The following is a 23,355-nucleotide window of genomic DNA, read 5'->3' on the forward strand; positions in this document are numbered from 1 at the left end:
GTAACCCATTTTTTTAAAGTTTATCATGCAGTGGTACTGTAATGCGTAAGTAAGGGGTCTAATTAGACCAAGTCAATGTGAAAAATACACATCCTAATTTTAAACTTCAGCCAATGAAAACTCTCAACTCCGGTAACCCATTTTTCTAAAGTTTCTCATGCTGTGGTTCTTAGAGTCATATTGTTTCTTAATTCAATGAGTCCAAAGTCTAAATACAATAATAAAGTAAAAAAAAATACAAATGATACACTATAATATATGTACCAAGACCATTCTGATTACATATACTTTTTGAAAGGGTCCACTCTAATTTAATATTTCAAAATACATTTATTATTGAGAGAACTTTCGTGTAAACAAATTAAAATTTTGAACTGGGTACTATTTATTCATTATTAGAATTTCATAAATGTTCTTTGACACACCACATTTATTAGTGGGTGCATGCTATCATCTTTTTTACAATTTTTTAATGGGAGCATAAAGGGATGGAAATGCTATTCCTTTTAATAAAAGTGTGCAAAAGGGGAGTTAGAGTAATAATTGTGAAAATGTTTAGTGTTTAAGCAGTTGAGGGTTCGTTAAGAAAGAGATAAATATAAAATGTAGATCTTTATAAATTATAATATTTATTTTTGGATGTGTAGATCATATATTGAACATCATTAAATATTTACTAGTTAAATATAATATGACTTACATCTTATGACTATCTTTCTCTCTCAATCTAGATTCTAAATTTTAAATAAGAATTTTGTCAATATGAAGTTAAGTCGGTATCTATTATCTATATAATTTATGAAGCATCATTTGTATTCTATTGAGCTAATTAATCATTTTATTTTATTGACCTATCCCAACCCTTCACTTGTTAAAAAGATTTTTTATTGTATTGATCACTTAATTATCAAAATAAATCTTAATTTTTTAACATTAAGATTTATGATTACCAATTCAATAGAGGCAAAAAAGATAGAAAATTTTATTTTAGAGTGGTTATTAATTTTTCGCTTCTGATTTCTTTGACTTTTCTACACTTATCTCAATTATTATTTTACTATTACTTTTTAAATAAAAAAAATTATTTATCTTATCGTTGATATTAACTCATTATTATTTACCTTTTAACTTCTTGATATATTAAATATGTTAGTTTTTATGCATTCCAGTACCAAAATGGACTAGGTAGAATATTATCATCGTTAGAAGAGAAAAGCAAAACTTAAGTGACGTACTTTTCTTGAGCCGGACTTCATGTACGTGTCAATTTGGGTAGAATTTGAGGACACAAGTCAAGCAAAAGTCGATAAATATTTCTCAATTCAAATTACTGCCTAAGGTTAATTAATGGTAGCTCATAGATCAATCACAATCGGTGGTGTGGAAACTAATTAAGGCCAATCAATGTGAATATGGAAATTAAAGGCACTTCTTTTTCATGCATAGGATTAGATTCCAATTAGTCAATGTCAATGTGGAAATAATTTAGTTCCTCACTTACTGGAAGTTTCAATCACGGAACATTCAAAGTCTCTTCCTTTTACGTGTTTTCCCATTAATGTGCCATTCTTTTGCATGCTAGGAATGTTTTGTGCCAATTCAGACTTGGATAGCTCACTGATCAGTCACAATCAGTAGTGTGAAAACTAATTAAGGCCAAGCAATGTGAATGTGGAAATTAAAGGCACAACTCTTTTATACATAGGATTAGATTCCAATAAGTCAATGTCAATATGGAAATAATTTAGCTCCTCACTTACGTGAAGTTTCATTCACGGAACATTCAAATTCTCTTCTTATATTCGTTCTCCCATTAATGTGCCATTCTTTTGCATGCTAGGACTGTTTTGTGCCAATTCAAAACTTAGACACCAACTTCCTAAGACAACTAATTGATGTAAATGACTTGAGAGATTAGACTCTTACGAACAATTCATTAAATTATATCTATTTTTCTTATTCTATAGCAGGCCACGTACAATCAAAGAACCAATTAAGTACGAAATCATTGCTAATAACCTCTAACTACAAAAAAAAAAAAAAAAAATTATGATGAATCACCATTTGTCTCAAAGCTTTCAGCTTATGGAAATATGTAGATTTTATTGTTTATATTTATGTCTTAACATAAATGTGAAAAATGACACATTATTCCATAATCTATCTGAACGTGGAAGTCAAGGCATTAGTGATTTCCACTACTGCGTAAGATATGGGTCTAATTTTTAATTAGTCTAAGTCAATACATCTCCTAACTTTCAATTTCAACCACTCTAACACTCAAAAGTCCAAAGTTCCATTTTCCTTATATATATATCTTTGAGTTGTGGAAAGCCACAATACTCATAATAGAAGAGCCAAAACAAGCAGAATTTAGATAGAAATGAATATGGGTGTCTTACAATCTTATTTCTCAATGAAGGCTTTGCTTTGGGTTTTGGTGGTTTTTGTTCAAACTAGTGAGTACATGGGTTGCTTGGAGGAAGAGAGAATTGGTCTGCTTCACTTGAAGTCATTTCTTATTATATCCATTCAGCCTCTCAAAGCTTATAATTCAGACTATCTTCTTCCTTCATGGGTCAACCATGAGAAGAGTAATTGTTGTGGTTGGGAGCGGGTCACGTGTAACTCCACCACAGGTCATGTGAAAGAATTGTCCCTGGACAATTTATTGGCATATGATCCTACTTATGATGATCAAGATGTTGATTTCTATTTCAAAAGGGTGAAATATGAGGGACGGTGGTTGTTAAATGTTTCTCTATTGGAGCCTTTCAAGGAGTTAAGAAGTCTTGATCTATCCTTTAATGTAATCGATGGTTGCATACAAGATGAAGGTATGTTGTGAGGAATGATCAAGAGTTTTATATTCTTATACTCCAAATATATAATATTCTAAAATTCACATATTGTGTCTGTTACTTTTAATTTTAATCTTATTTGTAACAATGCCTTTGTATATCCTTCCTAGAAAAAGTTTGAATTATTTTAACTAAAAATTATAAAATTACCTAATTAAGTTCTTATTTTTGTTCGAAACACTAGTTTTATATATAAAAGGTCTTCAATTATAAATACTGACGGATCTGTAATTTTATAAACTGTAATTTTGTAAGAAGCCAACTAACGTTAAAGCATGTGTTTCACTTTCAATAGGTAGCCAGGAGATATAAATTTGTATTCAAGGTGTATGCAAATTATATGGCTCCCCTCAAAAATTCTAAACCCACTTGGATATATATAGATTATTCACTCAATCTATAAATTCTATCTATTTCTTAAGATATATTTTGCAGGATTTGAAAAGCTTTCAACCCTAAAGAATCTGGAAATTTTAAACCTTGGTTACAACTTCTTTGATGACAATAGCATTCTACAATCTCTGGGTGCTATCACTTCGCTGAAGACTTTAAATCTTAGTTGGAATAAGTTGGAGGGATACTTTCCAGCTGAAGGTAATTAAAGTGATCATCTCTTCTATCTAATTTTATATTTTAAATCAGAGCATTCAGGAATGCATCTATCTAATCTTACTTTATTGTCAACTTGGACTATTAATGTAGAATTAGTTACGTTGAGAAATTTGAACACGCTGGATATAAGCTGGAATGAGTACAATGGTACCCTCCCAAATCAAGGCAAGTACTGCATGTTTAATTAATTGATGATAACTAATTTGGAGTTCTTCAATTGGAGTTAAAATGTCTAAATGGTATTTCTATCTTTCTTTTTTTATTTGTCGAAGCACAATTAAAAAAATTTATTTTGTTGCATCTTCCAATAATTTTCTTAATTTGCAGGTTTTGAAAGGCTAGAGGTACTGAGAAACTTGGAGACATTGATCCTCGATGGTAATTGGTTTGGTGACAGCATCATACGATTCATACCATCTCTAAGTAACCTTACATCCCTTGTGACATTAAGTCTTGTAGATAATGGTTTGGGATTTGAAGGAGTAAAGGCCGTTGAAGGTAATAATAAAAAAGTGATCCGATCCCCTGCATGTATTCATATTTTAAATTATTGGTCCTTGCTTTCAATCAAATGTCAAAGGTACTGATGATGAGTCTCGGTGGTTATGGTTACTATATAATATTAATTTATACTGATCTCGTATATAAATTTGTACTTATGATTTTAGTTTGATTGAGATTTTTTTGCAATGTAATTAAACTAATTTTTGTAGAGATGAATGACGTGTAAGCTTTTTTAGCCTTTTGGATTTCATAAACGTACGTTTTCTCCAAACTGTTCAATTATAGGACTATTCCTTTTGTTTAATTTGTCATTATTTTGTTTTCACTCTCACATATTCATGAGTATTAATTCTTAATCCTTTATTTTAATGAGTGGTGCTAAATCTTAAGAAGAATGTAGCCCGAAAACCCACCGAATAAGCTAAAAAGTTTTTTTTATCCATTTTTTATATGCTTAATATCTTTTTAAAAATATAAAAAAAATTCATAAAATCAGTAAAAAACATTTCCTTAATCACTAAGTAAAAAAAAAAAACCCATTTGGGACACTACTTCGGGTCCTAAAGTATTTCTGTATTTTAATCATGTTTTGGACTGTTTCTAATTCATGACTTGCGTACATTCCTTATAAGGTGATCATCATGAGTCTTGGTGGTTATGGTATATAAATATTAATTTAATATTGTTACGTAATACGTTCGAATCATGTATATGTAGTTTATAAGTACTTCTAAATCAGGTTAGAAAATGTTGTCATAGATTATTGGAGAACTTGAAAATTAATATTATATCTTAGTTAAAATTCTCTAAATGATAATAGTTTTTTTCAATCAATTACTGCTGTCAAATCGTTAAAGATTTTGAATCTTGCTCCCAATGAATCGACCGGATCCTCTCCAACGGATGGAATGCTGAATTTTAGCTTATATATGAACAGATCTTATTTAATTTAGTTAAGATATTGACTAATCAATTTATAGTATAAGCTTAAATGTGACTTAACAACAAAATAATTTAAAATCATTGATTTGTTATTAATCTAATTCTAAATCATTGACGTTAAGGCAATGAAGATGCTCACAAGTACTGATACTAATGGCAGCATGAAATATGTTATTACAACAAATTCTATTATGCTATAGTCAAAATGTTATTATTTCTTTTAATGTTATGTAGAATTAGCAAATCTATGTAATGTATCATGTAGGAAATTAATCTCTCTTAGCTCTATTTTTTCATCATTTGGGTCTCTTAGTTATATGATGATTTTTGTCTTCTTTTTCTCTCATCTTTTATCTGCACCTGCAAGGCAAGATTTAAAGTTTCAAACTCCAAAATTTAGATGTAGATTTGGGTCTCTTAGTTATATGTAGATTCTAGGTATAGGTTTTGTATTAAAATGTAGTTATAAGATTTGGTGTGTTTGTTTCACTTTGATGATGTTAATACAAATATTAATTGGTTTCAGTCTACAATTAATCTTTATCATTAGGATTTACACATGAGTCTTGAAGTTGAAATTGTTTATGATTGAGACTGAGCTTTTTGGTTTTGAGATAGGTTAGCTACTATGAGGTGAATCAATGACTTTTTTGGTAACTTCATGCTTGGATTTATCAGTCTGCAGGTCCATTTATTGGGCAAAGTGGATTGATTTTTTGATTTATAGTATTGTTCTCATTTAGTGATTTCTCTGTTGTTCTAATACTAATTACAATAAAATAATAATAAGTGAAATATCAATAATTTAAATATAATCTAAATTGAATATTTTAATATTCTGGAACAAATTAAAGCGTAGGATGTTTTATATATCTATATATTTAGATTTAAAAATATTATTAGTATTCCTATATAATATTATTTGAAAACAATAGCAAATCTCTTCATCTTATTTTGCATAATAATTCATAAAAATAAGTAATAGTTGTTGGACTAATGTTATTTTCATTTTTCTAAATTAAATTCTTATTTATTAGGTTGTAATTTACATATTAATTTATAATTGATGTTTAAGGTTTGATATTGATTTTTTTTTTTTTTTTTTCTACGGTAAGTTGGTAACCCATCAGATGGGGTTAATCTATATGTTATGCATTTATTATAATTTCTCAAGGTGTAAATGGTGATTATATTCTATTATTAGAATAGTCTTCCTCCCCGTATGTATAATTACGTACATACATTATATATATATATGATTTATTATTGAAATGTTTATTTTATTTTGTATGGGAATATTGATATAATTTATTTTTGTTGCATCTTCCAATTATTTTCTTAATTTGCAGGTTTCAAAAAGCTCGCTGTATTGAGAAATTTGGAGACATTGATCCTCGATGATAATTGGTTTCATGACAGCATCATACCATCTCTAAGTAACCTTACATCCCTTGTGACATTAAGTCTTGCATATAATGATTTGGGAGTTGAAGGATTAAAGGCCGTTGAAGGTAATGATAAAAAAGTGATCCGATCCCCTGCATGTATTCATATTATAAATTCTTGGTCTTTGCTTTGAATCAAATGTCAAAGGTACTGATGATGCGTCTCGGTGGTTATGGGTACTATAGAATATTAATTTATACTGATCTCGTATATAAATTTGCACTTATGATTTTAGTTTGATTGAGATTTTTTTGCAATGTAATTAAACTAATTTTTGTAGAGATGAATGACGTGTAAGATTTTTTAGCCTTTTGGATTTCATAAACGTACGTTTTCTCCAAACTGTTCAATTATAGGACTAGTCCTTTTGTTTAATTTGTCATTATTTTGTTTTCACTCTCACATATTCATGAGTATTAATTCTTAATCCTTTATTTTAATGAGTGGTGCTAAATCTTAAGAAGAATGTAGCCCGAAAACCAAGCGAATAAGCTAAAAAGTTTTTTTTATCCATTTTTTATATGCTTCATATCTTTTTAAAAATAAAAAAAAAATTCACAAAATCAGTAAAAAACATTTCCTTAATCACTAAGTAAAAAAAAAACCCATTTTTTTTTTTTTGAAAGAAACCTCCTTTATATTACTTATGAATTAACTGTATACAAAATTTCTTGTATAACTATCTTTTGAACTTCTGGTGGACAACATTCCATCCAGATTTGTTCTTCTATGAAAGAAAAAGAAACTTTAACTAGATGATGTGCAACTTGATTACCTTCCCTGAACACATGCTGCACTGACCACCTTTTTCTGTTTTTTAGCACTCCTTTCATGTCTTCAACCAGCTGCCCATACCATTCCCAGCTCTCCCTCTCACTATTAACAGCCTTCACAACAGCTAAAGCATCCCCTTCAAAAATCACACTCTCAAAATTAAGTTCTGCACAAAGCTTCATAGCCCTCCATAAAGCAAAGAGCTCAGCTACAATTGGACTGCAGCAGCCCTCTTTCGAACAGCATAGGGATACCAGCACCTCTCCCTTTCCATCCCTGATCACAACCCCAGTCCCCACTCTCCCATCTTTAACACTCATTCCAGCATCCCAGTTCACTTTAATGAAATCTCCAACCGGAGCCTTCCATCTGCAACCCTTTCTTCCCCCTTCAGGTCTCACCCTTACCTCCTTTCTTATAGTTTGTGCCTTCTGGAAATTCTCAAGAGAAACTGCAGCTTGTTCAATTACAGTGCCCGGACCTGTGAATTTCTTCTCAAAAATAAAAGCATTTCTTCTAAACCACACCCCTCTCATCACCACTGCAACCAGCTCGAGATCCACCTTTGCAACCAAGCTCAATAACCTGTTCCATAATTCATAAAAATGAACCTCATTACTTGGCCATTTCTGAAGAGGGCTCTTCTGTTCAGCCCAAACATCCATAGACCCCCTACAACTCCATAAGGCATGAGTAACCGTCTCCTCTTCAGTTCCACAAATGGGACAGTATGCATCTTCAATCACTTTCCTTTTCTTCAAATTGTTTCTGGTTGGCAGGCAGTCATTTAAGGCTTTCCAAAGGAAGACTTTGACAACCCCTGGCACATTCAGATTCCACAACTTCCTCCAATCAAACCAACTCCCCTCTGATTTTTCCCCTTTCTCCCTTCTTTTCCTACACATCTCCATATGATAAGCACTTTTAACACTAAATAAACCATCTTTTGTGTAGCCCCAAATCTGTTTGTCTGGCAAACCAGATTTACTTATAGGTAGACTACATACTATCTTGGCTTCATCTTCAGTGAACACCTCCTTTACAAGCTCTTCCTTCCATACCCCACTTCTACCATCTATTAACTCCTCAACCTTTGCATCACTACTCAAGACAGCAACAGGAGATTGTATACAATGTGTCACTAGTTTTGGAATCCATCTGTCACCCCACACCTTAACATTCTGACCAGTACCTACCCTCCAGACCAGTCCTTGCTTCAGTAACTCCAAAGAGCTCCATAGGCTTTTCCAAATCAGAGAGGGTCTATGACCCAAAGTTGCATGCAGGAAATCTGAGTGCCTGAAATACTTGTCTTTTAAAATCATAGCTGACAAGGATTGAGGATTAGTAAAGATTCTCCAACACTGTTTTGCAAGTAGAGCAGTGTTAAAACATTCAAGTTCACGAAACCCCAACCCCCCTTCAGTTTTTGACAACCCCATTTTGGCCCAACTCTTCCACTGGATCTTCCTTTCATTTTCCTTAAAGCCCCACCAGAACTTGGCCATTATTGCAGCTATTTCCTTACAAAGTTTTCTCGGAAGTCTAAAGACATTCATATGGTAATTTGGAACTGCCTGAATGACAGCTTTTAGGAGGACTTCTTTACCAGCAGGAGATAGGAACTTATGCTTCCAGTTGGTCACCCTTTGCCATACCCTGTCCTTTATGCTTCTGAAAGAATTGTACTTAGACCTGCCAACAGTAATTGGTAATCCCAGGTACTTTTCACAGCTTGTTATCAATCTGGCCCCCAACTCCTTTAAAACACCCTCCTTCACATCTCTCTTTGCATTAGAACTAAAGAACATAGTGGTTTTCTGCTTATTTAAGCTTTGTCCCGAGGCTTTTTCATATATCTCCAATATGCTCATTATCTTCCTCCACTCACCCCAGCTTGCTTTGCCAAAGATGATACAATCATCTGCAAACAGCAGATGAGTTACTCTTGTACCACCTCTTGCCACCGTTACCCCTTTTAACTCTCTTTGTTCCTCAGCTGATTGAAGCATAGCACTCAATCCTTCTGCACATAGCAAGAATAGATAGGGGGAAAGTGGATCCCCCTGTCTCAATCCCCTTGTTGGCTTTAAAACCTCACCTGGGCTACCATTTGTCAAAACTGCATATGTCACAGTTGACACACACTCCATGATTAAAGACACCCATTTTTCAGAAAACCCCAGCTTTTTCATAACTTCTTTCAGGAAAGACCATTCTACTTTATCATAAGCTTTTGAAATGTCCAATTTAATAGCCATACTTCCCACCCTGCCCTTCTGCCTTGTTTGCATAGAATGTAATACCTCATAAGCAGTGATTATATTATCTGTGATCAATCTCTGAGGGACAAAAGCACTCTGATTTCTTGAGATTACATCACCAAGAATCATCTTTAATCTATTGGCTAGAGTCTTTGCAATGATCTTATACATTACATTACAAAGACTAATGGGGCGAAAATCACTGACATATTTAGGTTCTTTCAGTTTAGGGATCAAAGCAATGAAAGTATGATTTAAGCCCTTTTCCATCCCCCCTCCATTTAGAAACTTTAAAGCTGCCTCACACACATCACCCCCTACAATCTCCCAATATGACTGATAAAAACATGCCCCATAACCATCGGGACCTGGTGATTTTAAAGGGCCCATCGATCTTACAGCTTCCACCACCTCCTCCCTTGTAAATGTCTTTATCAAGTACTCATTCATGTCTTCTGTCACTTTCCCTCTTACTGCACTCAAGCAAGCCTCAATAGTAGTACTAGGAGGATCTGCTGTCAAGTATATCTCAGAAAAATAATCTTTGAAAGCTTCAGCAATCTCTTCTTGATTCAACCTCAGAATTGAATTTGAGTCCACTACTGATGAGATCATGTTTTTCTTCTTTCTCTGGTTTGCACAGGCATGAAAGAACTTTGCATTCTTGTCTCCCAAACTGTACCAGTTCCTCTTTGCTCGTTGTTTCCATTTAAGATCCTCTTGTTCTAGCAAAAGCCCCACTTTATCCTGAAGATATCTGAGTTCTTCAACATTCTGTGGTCCTTCATGCTCTTGTAGCTTTTGAATCTTAATAGTCAACTCATCTATATCTTTCACCCTATCACGATCCTTCTTTCTGAACCATCCCACAAGTCCCTCTTTGCAAGTCTCCAACAACTCAGAAACTCTTCTAATAGGATCTACCATCAGGCCCCTCCTACTCCAACCTTTTCTAACAAGCTGCTCACATTTATCTTCTTTAATCCAACTAGCCTCGAATCTGAAAGGAAATTTCCTCCTATAGTGCCTTGCCTCTTTTCCCATCATAGTTAATAAGATGGGAAGATGATCTGAGCACCTTCCTGAGAGACCCTCCACTTTCACCCCTTCAAACATATTCCTCCACTGATTATTTGCCACATACCTGTCCAACCTCTCCTTTGTGAATGTAATGTCCCCATGCCTATTACTCCATGTGAAGAAGCCACTGCTACAACCCAAATCAGATAGACTATTCTTCTCAAGCACCTCTCTAAATTGAGCCATCTGCCCCTCACTCCTCAAATTGCCCCCACTTTTTTCTGCTTGTATGAGGATTTCATTGAAGTCACCTGCAACACACCATGCTTCCTGGTTCAAAGGTTTCAAACTATCCAACAATTCCCATGACTTACTTCTCTTTCTCACATCCGGATGGCCATAAAACCCAGTGAAAAACCACTCCTTCATTTCCCCTTTCTTTTTTATAAGAACATTTATATGCCACTGAGAAAAGTTCAATAATTCCACCTCCTCTTTTTCTCTCCAAAAAATAGCTAAACCACCTTTTTTCCCCATCGAGCTCACAGCAAAACATCCCTCCATTTGTAATTTCCCCTTTAACATCTCTACCTTCCCCCCATACATCTTTGTCTCCATTAGAAACACTATATTGGGCTGCTTAGTTTTTACCATGAGGTAAAGATCATGAACTGTCCGAGGGTTCCCAAGCCCTCAGCAGTTCCAACAAATCATTTTCATAATACCAGGTGGGGCTGTTCAACAGCCTCCACCTCACAGAGATTTGACATAGGCTCTGCACCCTCATTCATCTTTGCCCTCTTTCCCCCCCCTACCACCATTAAATCCACATCATCATCAGTTTTTGTGCGTTTTGAGCTTAAATTTAGAGGATATACCTGGCCCACCTGACTTCTTCCCCTCACTCTTCTCTTCCAGCATCTTTTCTTTTCTGGTTGTTCCAGAATATTTTAATATTCTGGAACAAATTAAAGCGTAGGATGTTTTATATATCTATATATTTAGATTTAAAAATATTATTAGTATTCCTATATAATATTATTTGAAAACAATAGCAAATCTCTTCATCTTATTTTGCATAATAATTCATAAAAATAAGTAATAGTTGTTGGACTAATGTTATTTTCATTTTTCTAAATTAAATTCTTATTTATTAGGTTGTAATTTACATATTAATTTATAATTGATGTTTAAGGTTTGATATTGATTTTTTTTTTTTTTTTTCTACGGTAAGTTGGTAACCCATCAGATGGGGTTAATCTATATGTTATGCATTTATTATAATTTCTCAAGGTGTAAATGGTGATTATATTCTATTATTAGAATAGTCTTCCTCCCCGTATGTATAATTACGTACATACATTATATATATATGATTTATTATTGAAATGTTTATTTTATTTTGTATGGGGATATTGATATAATTTATTTTTGTTGCATCTTCCAATTATTTTCTTAATTTGCAGGTTTCAAAAAGCTCGCTGTATTGAGAAATTTGGAGACATTGATCCTCGATGGTAATCGGTTTCATGACAGCATCATACCATCTCTAAGTAACCTTACATCCCTTGTGACATTAAGTCTTGCATATAATGATTTGGGAGTTGAAGGAGTAAAGGCCGTTGAAGGTAATGATAAAAAAGTGATCCGATCCCCTGCATGTATTCATATTATAAATTCTTGGTCTTTGCTTTCAATCAAATGTCAAAGGTACTGATGATGCGTCTCGGTGGTTATGGGTACTATAGAATATTAATTTATACTGATCTCGTATATAAATTTGCACTTATGATTTTAGTTTGATTGAGATTTTTTTGCAATGTAATTAAACTAATTTTTGTAGAGATGAATGACGTGTAAGCTTTTTTAGCCTTTTGGATTTCATAAACGTACGTTTTCTCCAAACTGTTCAATTATAGGACTAGTCCTTTTGTTTAATTTGTCATTATTTTGTTTTCACTCTCACATATTCATGAGTATTAATTCTTAATCCTTTATTTTAATGAGTGGTGCTAAATCTTAAGAAGAATGTAGCCCGAAAACCAAGCGAATAAGCTAAAAAGTTTTTTTTATCCATTTTTTTATATGCTTAATATCTTTTTAAAAATAAAAAAAAATTCACAAAATCAGTAAAAAACATTTCCTTAATCACTAAGTAAAAAAAAAAAAAAAAAAACCCATTTGAGACACTACTTCGGGTCCCAAAGTATTTCTGTATTTTAATCATGTTTTGGACTGTTTCTAATTCATGACTTGCGTACATTCCTTATAAGGTGATCATCATGAGTCTTGGTGGTTATGGTATATAAATATTAATTTATGATTATTACGTCATATGTAGTTTACAAGTTCTAAATCACCAAGTTTCTTCTAGATACATTTTTCTTCAATATTTAATAATAAAATGAATTAATAAATTAACTACAGGTTGGAAAATGTTGTCAAGATTGGAGAACCTGGAGATATTAGATCTTAGTCACAATGCCCTCAACGACACTAGTAGTCTTTTTCAATCAATTGCTGCGATCAAATCTCTTAAAAAGCTGAATCTTGCTTGGAATGAGTTGATCACGGGGTCCCTTCCACCCAAAGGTATGCTGATTTTTAGACTCATCGATGGCAGCCTTCTTGCTATATATTAAATATTCAATTGGTACTTTAGCTTATTATATGTAGACAGATATTGGATTATTCTTTCATGAGCTTTAAATTTAGACTTTTCCACACATCATTAATTTATCTGTTAGTTATAGGTTACGTGTAAGTGACATGATAACAAGTTGATTAAAAAAGACTTCATTTTTTTAGGAAACAAAAACCACTTATTATCAATGCTGGTGATTTATTATGTTTTCAAGTCCACTTAATTTTTTTAGGAAACAAAACATTTTTTTTCAAGTCCACTTATTATGTTTTCTTAATAAATGTTATAGTGTTTACTTTATGAGTTTATATTCATGGGTATTAAATATTATTAATCCTTTATTTTAATCATGTTTTAGACCGTTTCTAATTCATGACTTGCGTACATTCCTTATAAGGTGATCATCATGAGTCTTGGTGGTTATGATATATAAATATTAATTTATGATTATTACGTCATATGTAATTTACAAGTTCTAAATCACCAAGTTTCTTCTAGATACATTTTTGTATGATTTTGTTTTCTTCAATATTTCATAATAAAATGAATTAATAAATTAACTACAGGTTGGAAAATGTTGTCAAGATTGGAGAACTTAGAGATATTAGATCTTAGTCACAATGCCCTCAACGACACTCATTTTCTTCAATCAATTGCTGCGATCAAATCTCTTAAGAGTCTAAATCTTGCTTGGAATGGGTTGACGGGATTCTTTCCAACCAAAGGTACGTATGATGATTTTTAAACTCATCGATCGCAGCTTTGCTATATATTAAATATTCAATTGGTACTTGAACTTATTGTATGTAGACATATATTGGATTGTTCTTTCATGAGCTTTAAATCTAGATTTTTCCACACATCATTAATTTATCTGTTAGCTATAGGTTACGTGTAAGTGACATGATAACAAGTTGATTGAAAAAGACTTCATTTTTTTAGGAAACAAAAACTTTTTTTTTCAAGTCCACTTATTATGTTTTCTTAATAAATGTTATAGTGTTTACTTTATGAGTTTATCTTTTTGTAGAGTTCAGGCAAAAGACTAATTTAGAAGATGTAATTTAATTTAGTTCAGATATTGACTAATCAATTTATAGTATAAGAATGAAATTTTAATAATTTCTATATTTGCTTTCTATATTAACATATTATTGGTATTCCTATATATATCTATGATTATTACGTCATCATGTTAATTATTTTCATTTTAGTAAATGCAATTCTTATTTATTAGAAATTTTAATTTACACATTAATTTATAATTGATGTTTAAGGTATGATATTGATTGTTTTATTTTCTATTTGTAATGCATTTAATATAATTTCTCAAGGAGTAAATGGTGATTATATTCTATTATAGTTTTCCTCCCCGTATGTATAATACATACATACATTATATATAATATAATAATTATAATATTATTTAATCTAATGGTGACTGTATTCTATTATATATTATTTATAATTTCGTATATAAATTTATTTTCTCTATAATTAGGTCAAATTCCTTAGAAATTAGAATGAGTTGACAGAGGATCCTATTTTCAGCATGTAATTATTAATCTTTCTAGTTGGCATTTGAACAATACTTTTAATGCATAGAGTCATAAGCCTGACCACATTCAAAATACTAGTGAATTAACCAGTTGTCTGCCGCTTTAATTATCAATATTTTTTCAAATCCATTTATTATTCTTTTTAAATAAATACATGTATTTGTATTTATAACTATTCTTACACGTGTATTTATAAGTACGTACTAAATGGTGTGAGTGGAAAGTTATTTTCTTTCTCTCTTTTTAATTCGGTTGAAGGACATTGATAAAAGTTATTTTGTTGTGTCTTCCAATAATTTTCTTGCAAGGTTTCAAAAGACTCGCCATATTAAGAAATTGAAAAATTCTATACACCAAACTACCATCCCACTAAGTATGATGTGGCATATTTTTCACCATTAAATGATAATTTATTACATGTTTATTTATCATCCAATGGTAATACATGAACCACATCTTACTTAATAGGATAAAAATAGGATGAGAGTGTGGTATATAGTACTACTCCACTCTTCATGTTTGTTTTAAGCCGTTTCTAATGGACTTAATTATGTGCATCCCTTCTAAGGTATTCATGATTATTATGTCATGTTGTCCAAAAGTTTGAATTATGAATATGTACGTAATTCATATATATACGTTCTCAATAGCTAAATTTCTTCGTCATTTCATAATAAAATAAACTAACTATAAATTAACTACAGGTTGGAAATTAAATGTGATCATTTTTTTTTTTTTTTTTTTTTTACTTTTATGCAGAGCTTGCAAATTTAAGCAACTTGGAGGTTCTTATCTTAGCAAGAAATAATTTTGGTGGACAACTAACAACCCAAGGTAAGAAAAAGTTGTATCATCTAATGAACAATTAGTATTCTATGGATCTTTTGCATCCACTACACATGAAGAACACAAGAATTAGTATTTGAAGTTCCATTGTCAGGTACCATTGTTTTAACAAGAATATACACATAAAAATATGAAATTGTCAACTTTCATTTAATTGGAGATGCTTAGGTTTAATATTAAGAATACTTTTGCCTCTTCAGACATATATATTTGTTATAAAATCAATTGTGAATTTTTAACAAATGTATAATTGATACTTAAAAAGAAATTATGATTAGAGTTACACTTATAACTCAAAATTCGAGAATAAGTATCAAAAGAGTGCATGGTAATTAATTGGTGGGAGATAAGGAGTCCATCTTTATAGTTTATAGGTAAACTTGACACCATCTCTCTAGTAGAACTGGCCAATTTAATCAAGTTATAGAATTAATTTGGATATTAGTGCAAATTTGTTCTAGCAGGTAAACTTGATACCATAACTCTTGGGAATCATTTCTCAATTTGTTGGGAAACTACTTTTGCGCTGGCATTTACGTGTTGTTAGTATTACCCTAATGATCTATAATTACTTATGAATTGACCATTTTTTTTTTTTATATTGAACATAAAGGTGATTGGTTTGACCGATTGTTAGAGTAGAGCATAATCAATTTTGATGCTATTTCTTTTGACAGAATTTTGTACATTGAAGAAGCTTGAAGTGTTAGATCTATCTTACAATCACTTTGAGGGGATCCTACCTCCATGCATAAACAATATGACATCTCTTGTGGTGTTAGATATTTCCAGTAACCAATTCAATGGAAATACTTCATCATCATATGTAGAAGCCATCGGAACAAGTCTCGAGTACATTGATTTTAGTGGTAACCAGTTTGTGGGGATATTCTCATTCAACTTATTTGCCAATTACTCCAAGCTTGAGGTTCTTAAATTCAACGACCAAAATAATAAAGTTGAAATAGAAACTGAAGGTTCGATGGGTTGGTACCCTTTGTTTCAGCTGAAGATCATTGAATTGTCTAACTGTAGTCTGTACAAGCTCACCAGCAATATTCCGAAATTTCTTCTTGTCCAGCATGAACTGAATATGATTAATCTTTCTCACAATAAGTTGAATGGAAGCTTTCCAAATTTGTTGGTTGAAAACAATACAAGATTACGCGTGCTAGATCTTCGAAATAACTTTTTTGTTGGCCAGTTATATTTACCAACTTTGATCCACACGCATATGTTCTGGATGGATGTCTCGGCCAATCACTTGGATGGAAAACTTCCAGAAAATATTGGCAAGATTTTTCCAAATTTAGTATATCTAAATCTTTCCAATAATAATCTTGAAGGTAATCTTCCTTCCTCAATTGGTGGCATGTTGTATTTGGAGGTATTAGATTTTTCTTCCAATAATTTCTCAGGCGAGGTCCCAAGAGGATTAAATACAGATTGCTTGTCATTGCGGATTTTGAACCTTGCTCATAACAGCTTCAACGGTACAATTTTAGTTGGGAAAAAGCAGAGAATTCTACAGATGAAAGACAATCAATTCACAAGTATCACACCAGTATTTAATTCAACTGCTGATCTATCATATTTAGATATCAGCAACAACAGAATCTTAGATACTATCCCCCGATGGCTTGGGAACATGTCACACTTGGGAACTCTTGTTATGGCTAACAATAGTTTTTATGGTCGGGTCCCATGTAAACTAAGTATGACAGGTACATTAGACCTTTCTCACAACTTATTTACAGGATCGTTACCGTTTTGCTTGAATCTACCAAAGCTTAAACACCTATATTTGCAAGGGAACGAATTCACAGGATCAATACCGAAAGTTCTTTTCAATTCCTCATCTCTTTTGACATTGGATATTGGATATAACAACTTTACGGGCAACATCTCTGTTGAAATCAAACAACTTCAAGGCTTAAGAGTACTTTTGCTGAGTGGCAATCATTTTACAGGTATAATTCCGAATCAGTTGTGCTTGTTAAGAATGATAAGCATAATGGATCTTTCCAAGAATGCTTTTTCTGGGACCATACCACAATGCCTCCATGACATATATTTTGGGAAGATAGCGGATCCTAGTTCTGATGATTTTAGTCTAAAAGTTTATACTTACTATTCGAATTTGGGATCAATTTACACATATAAAGGTTTCTCAGGCAATGATGCTTACAGGTACTCATATCTTCGATATGTTGATACAGAAGTAGAGATCGAGTTTGTAACCAAATATAGGCCTAGTTCTTACAAGGGTTCTATCCTTGGTTACATGTCTGGATTGGATTTCTCGTGCAACAACCTAACAGGTGGCATCCCTCCTACGTTAGGCCAAATAGCTTCATTGCATGCGCTAAACTTATCTTATAATCAGCTGACTGGTAAAATTCCAATAACATTCTCAAAATTGGCTCAATTGGAAAGTTTAGACCTCTCTCATAATAATTTGAGTGGAGAGATTCCTTCAGCATTGATTGATCTAACCTTTCTTGAGGTTTTCAATGTGGCCAACAACAGCCTATCAGGTAAAGTTCCAGATATGAAAGCACAATTTGGAACATTTGAGAAAAGCAGCTATGAAGGAAACCCACTTCTTTGTGGACCACCACTAGATGAAAGTTGCATCAAAGGAAATGAGTCATATCCAACACCAAGACAGTCTTCAAATGCTACTGACTACAAATGGTATGAAGTAGATCCTATAGTCTTCCATACAAGCTTCTCGGTAACTTACATCATTTTCTTTTTTAGTGTTATTAGTCTTCTTTATATTAATCCTTATTGGCTACAAAGGTGCACCAACTTGATTGAAGATCTTATATACAAATGTTATTTTTTTTTTTTGAAATCTTAGAAAGGTTGTTAAACTGTCTATGTAATTAGATAAATTGACTCTCTTCGGTATTTTTAATGATAGTAATAATGGTTAGTTATCTATGAATTTGGTTTTGAATAATTGGTTATTGGGCTGAAATATGAAAGATGTGTTCCCTTAGACTTGTTATTCTATTTGATTATGGATATTGTTTTCCATATTTAAGAATTCTTCATTCTATGTGAGTCCATTGGATTAAATAAATCAATAATAAATTAAAAAATTAAGAAAATTTGCCCAAATATATGAGTCATAACCAACAACAACATAGTGCATGTTCAAATGAAAGTACCACGAAATTATATGAAATAAAATCGAGTGTTTTCCTTTCATGCTTCTTGGTATCTTAAGTCACGTTCTTTTTGCGTGTTAGTAGTCATCTTTATATTGATCCTTATTGGCAATAAAGTACCCTAGCCAATTTAATTGAGGATCTTATATACTCGTGTTACTATTATATTTGTTATTTTCTAAAAAAGGTCATCAATATGTTATTAGATATATTGACTTTCCATGGAAGTGTCATGATAGTGATAACAGCTTGTTGTGTATGCATTTCATTATAATCAATTAATTATTGTGATCAAATATGAAGATTGGTGTTTGGTTATACTTTTCATTCTATTTGATGATGGGTAGTGTTTTCAATAACTAAAAATATTTTTCTTTATAACTAGTCCTCTGAACTAATCCCATTAGTTTAGTGACAAAAAAAATGGTGACCAAACCTATCACGACTGAGGTTGTTTGAGGTTGACCTAACTAAGCCAAAATCTCTATTCCAACCAATCTATCTTGAACCTAATCCCAAACTCCTGGTAGAGGATTGGTCTGTTTTCAATACAAGCTAGAGATATGATCATTTAGAATGAAGCCTTTTACAACTATGATCATTTCATTTTAAATAATGGGTATTTACAACGATTTTTTCCTCCCTACAAAAGATACTTCATTTCCTATAACAATAATGAGTTTTGCAAATGAAAATTAACTCCTTGTAAATAATCTAATTGTTGCAACAACTATGATTATTTCTAATGAAATTTGTTCCTGTAAATAAACGTTGTCATTGCAATAAAATTTTTCATGACCTATAGTACTAAAAAGTTAATTGCAAGGTTATATTTCAAGGTATTAGCAAGGAAACATTTTTGTTGGATTTTATATTCATCGGACTTTCGTTGAAAACTACTTTATATTACCAACTACAATATTTCTGGCTGCAAATAGTTTTCTTACCAACAAATTTATTTTCCTCGCAATTAATTAAAATATTTGTAAGAAAAATCAAGTTGTTTCTAATCTCATAATTAATGGTTATTTTTAGTTACGGAACTAAAAAATTCATAACAGCTAAAACATTTAGAAAGAAATGGACATGGGCATGTCAACGTGCTTAGTACCAATGAAGGCATTGCTTATGTGGGTGCTAGTGGTTTTTGTTCAAACTCTTGTCCAGAAAGGTTGCTTGGAGGAAGAGAGAATTGGCTTGCTTAATTCACTTCAAGTCGTCTTATCTTAAATCCATCCCTTACACTTATTCAGATTACCAACTTCTTCCTTCATAGGTTGACCACTCAAGAGTGATTGTTATGAGTGGGAGAGGGTCACTTGCAACTCGATCCACCACAGGTCATGTGATATAACTGTCACTTGGTAATTTAAAGAAAGATTCTTCTTATCATCATGAGGATATGCTAATGAGTATTTTAAATATATTCTACATTAGCTTCTTTATTCTTTAATTACATCCTAATCTAAAACTACCAGCAAATAATTTGCAATATCTTCAGAATTTTTAATGTTTGAAACTTTAGACCCTTTGTTTTATGGTATCAAGACTTAATTAATTATATCAAAAAGAATCAATCATCTAGTTCCGTTGGAATGAATCCAAAGAATAAATTAAGGTTTTTGTGTTGTACTGCCATTACTAAACAATAGACTAGTACGTAAGCAAACTATATATCCTATTTGTTGTTTTATATATATAATTGAGTCTTTTCTCTTTTTTTTTTTTTTTTTTTTTTTTTTGTGTAGGGTTGGTCTGGATTTGCATAAATAATCTATTAAACCAACTCTCTAGTCAAGTAAAATTTGGTTGTTAGAATTAGGCATTTCCTATAAATATATCTTCACAACAACAAAAATTTGTTTTTGGGATGATTTTTGTTTGGGATGAAATGAAAATTGTCCCAAAAAATGAGATGTAGGGACGAAATTCAAATTTTGTTACTAAAAAATGGCGGAAGGTGTTTACCATTCAAACATGTTCGAACGGTATATGTAAAGACGAAAAGTTTCATCCCTAATCAAATAACCATTCGAACATCCACAAAAAAACCATCAAACAAAATAAAATAAACATTTGAATGGATATTATATATGGTCAAATGACAATTTGACGCGTTAAGTGACTAAATTTAGTGGAATATTAACTTACTATTCGAATAACATACAACAATGTTCGAATGTCAAGGTTAATCAATGTTCGAACAAATATTATATATGATCGAATGGGAAATTAGAGGGTTTAGTCACTAAATTTAGAGGAACATTGACTTACCGTTCGAATATATTATTATACTATTTGAATGAATACGTTAATCAATATTCGAACGTAAAATAAAGAGTTCAAATGAAGAGTTATTGCAGAAATATTTAGCGAGAATGGAGAAATGTTTGAACGTGATATATTTTGTTCGAATGGTTACAGAATTTTTACAATTATTAATGGCAACAAAATACCTGACTTAATTATGATTAAATATTTAATTTATATCCAAATTAGCAATTAAATAATATGAATACTAGAAATCAATAACTAATTTATAAAAGACAAAGACAATTTAATTCATCATTAAATTAAATTTACAAAACATAAAATATTATCTATACAGAAAAATAATGCAAATAAAAGATAAAGATTACTACGATCCCAACTCTACTCATATCCTCGACTACAGTTAGGCGTGTCCCTAGCTGTGTCAATCAAGTAATAATCGTGACCTAAGTTGTAGACATGGCATCAATTTCTATATGTACGTCAGAGATGCTAGCATTAATCTCTGTATGCAAGTCAAAGATGGCGCCACAGATCTCTATACTCCCTGCATCAATCACTACTGATGTCTGTCTGTGGATCTCTACATGCATTATATCTACCATATACTCAAGAGTAGATGCCATTTGCGTGGTGCCTCGGCCTGCGTGGATGTCTTACCAACCGATACTCCATGATCTCTCAAGTATGCATCTTCCTAAGTATCGACCAGGTCTGGAATAGGACCATGAAGACAAAGTCTCAAGTGACCCATGCTTCGTGACAGGGTGGACGAGTTGATCGATCCAATCGGCTCCTGGATACACTTTGCAATATTAAGTAGGACCCCAACATTTAGTAGAAATCATGTGATTAGGATCCCAAATAGCAGTATATCTATTGTAATATACTGGGCCTCTAAATGAATGCTAGTTAATATATAACCCACTAGGTCTATAGGCACCACACGAGCGACGTGTATCATAAATTTTGCCCTATCCATGCCAGCCTTTGTCTTGTGTTACCGAGGATCAATGTTGTTGACGATAATCAAGTTCATAATCTTGAAGAAACTAGATAGATTTGCTTGTTTGATACTCTTTTTCCCATCATAAGGAGGAGCAACAAGGTCTCATGCTTCGTCCTTCTGGTCGAGGATAGGTGTCCAACCATGCTCGAAGAATACAGCTAGCAAGGAACGATCCTCCTAGAGAATATCCTAAAAGTCGGAGATCTTCTGACATTCTAACAAAATAGCCCTCTCTCGAACTGCTTCGCTAGAGAGTTGTCCTGGTCTACCACACTTTTGTCCCCTATAAGACATTATTAACCTAAAATTCAAAAAATAAAATTAAGAAAATTAGTTATAAAATATCATACATAAACCTCACAAAATTATGTACTAATTAATATAATTTAAAACTATTTTGTGTTATACCGCTTGAACAAATAATTAAGCGTTCAAGCGGTACAAAAAATTCAAATAATTACAAAACCGTTTAAACGTTATTAACATCATACAAGCATTCGAACATCAAACATATGTGTTTGAATGCTTTCGATCGGTCACTCAACCATTTGAGATATTTCGCAACCGTTCGAACGAATAAACCATCATTCGAACAGTTTCTGGATCGAGCTTAGCAATGGTTGAGTCAACTCAATGGCCATTGAAACGAAAGGAATCCACCTATTCATTTTGTTCTTCCACAAATAATACACATACAAGGCCAGGATGTGCACAAAGCCATCGCAACCTTGTGTTTTGCGGCACATACCGTGTATATTGATAAAAAAAAAAAAACTATTCATTTTCCTATTTTATAAAAAAAAATAATGAAATTAATACGGAATAAACCTATTAAACGTTATTAAGTTGTGTACCTCTTTACTGGAAGTGGTATTTGATGGTGGCGGTAACACGACGATGAAGACGACGGTTCAAAGGCAAGAGGAGCATTTGGCAGCGTACATGGATGGTTTAGAGAGAGAGAGAGAGAGAGAGAGAGAGAGAGAATGCAATCGAAGGGACATTTAGACGTTTAAATGTGTTATATTGTTTGAATGTATGTTTTACGTTCTTGCAGTGCCGTTCGAACATTAAAATGAAACGTTCAACCAAAGTTTCATACGAGGTATCGTTTGAACACCAATATTTACCATTCGAATGGTACCTCATATACACTAATATACTATTAATTGACAAGAAATCTTGGAAAATAATAATATGACTCCCAAATGTGCCTAGTATAGTATATTTTTATTTATTTTTATTTATTCTTAATGGTTAAAGAAGTGACTATTAATGAATTTATAATATTCTACTATGTACTATATTACAACAGTACTATACTATAATATCAGTATACTACTATATTATGTACTAAAAAAAACCTTAATTAATATGTTATACTTAGGGGTGTAAATTGGTTTGTTCCGGTCTAGGGGTGATGA

At 32.2% G+C, this 23,355-nt stretch overlaps 1 protein-coding gene across 4 annotated transcripts in view; it reads left to right on the top strand.

Moving 5' to 3' along the window:
- Positions 1-2,314: 2,314 nt before the first annotated feature.
- The window catches only part of LOC122289749 (receptor like protein 21-like), a 93,981-nt gene continuing 72,940 nt past the window's right edge, over positions 2,315-23,355 (top strand). Inside the window, exons 1-10 of one of the 4 annotated variants that reach the window (XM_043097000.1) lie at positions 2,315-2,837; positions 3,297-3,455; positions 3,564-3,638; positions 3,801-3,971; positions 6,269-6,430; positions 11,890-12,051; positions 12,851-13,015; positions 13,634-13,792; positions 15,386-15,460; positions 16,150-18,425. In XM_043097000.1, the coding sequence (XP_042952934.1) occupies positions 2,384-2,837; positions 3,297-3,455; positions 3,564-3,638; positions 3,801-3,971; positions 6,269-6,430; positions 11,890-12,051; positions 12,851-13,015; positions 13,634-13,792; positions 15,386-15,460; positions 16,150-18,338 (3,771 nt within the window). In that variant the 5' untranslated portion in view covers positions 2,315-2,383 and the 3' untranslated portion in view covers positions 18,339-18,425. Of the gene's footprint in view, positions 2,838-3,296; positions 3,456-3,563; positions 3,639-3,800; positions 3,972-6,268; positions 6,431-11,889; positions 12,052-12,850; positions 13,016-13,633; positions 13,793-15,385; positions 15,461-16,149; positions 18,426-23,355 lie in introns of those variants that run through there. The other 3 variants (XM_043096997.1, XM_043096999.1, XM_043096998.1) reach the window with 3 other exon arrangements.

This window comes from Carya illinoinensis, chromosome 12 (assembly GCF_018687715.1).
Source record: "Carya illinoinensis cultivar Pawnee chromosome 12, C.illinoinensisPawnee_v1, whole genome shotgun sequence".
NCBI classification, from domain to species: domain Eukaryota; kingdom Viridiplantae; phylum Streptophyta; class Magnoliopsida; order Fagales; family Juglandaceae; genus Carya; species Carya illinoinensis.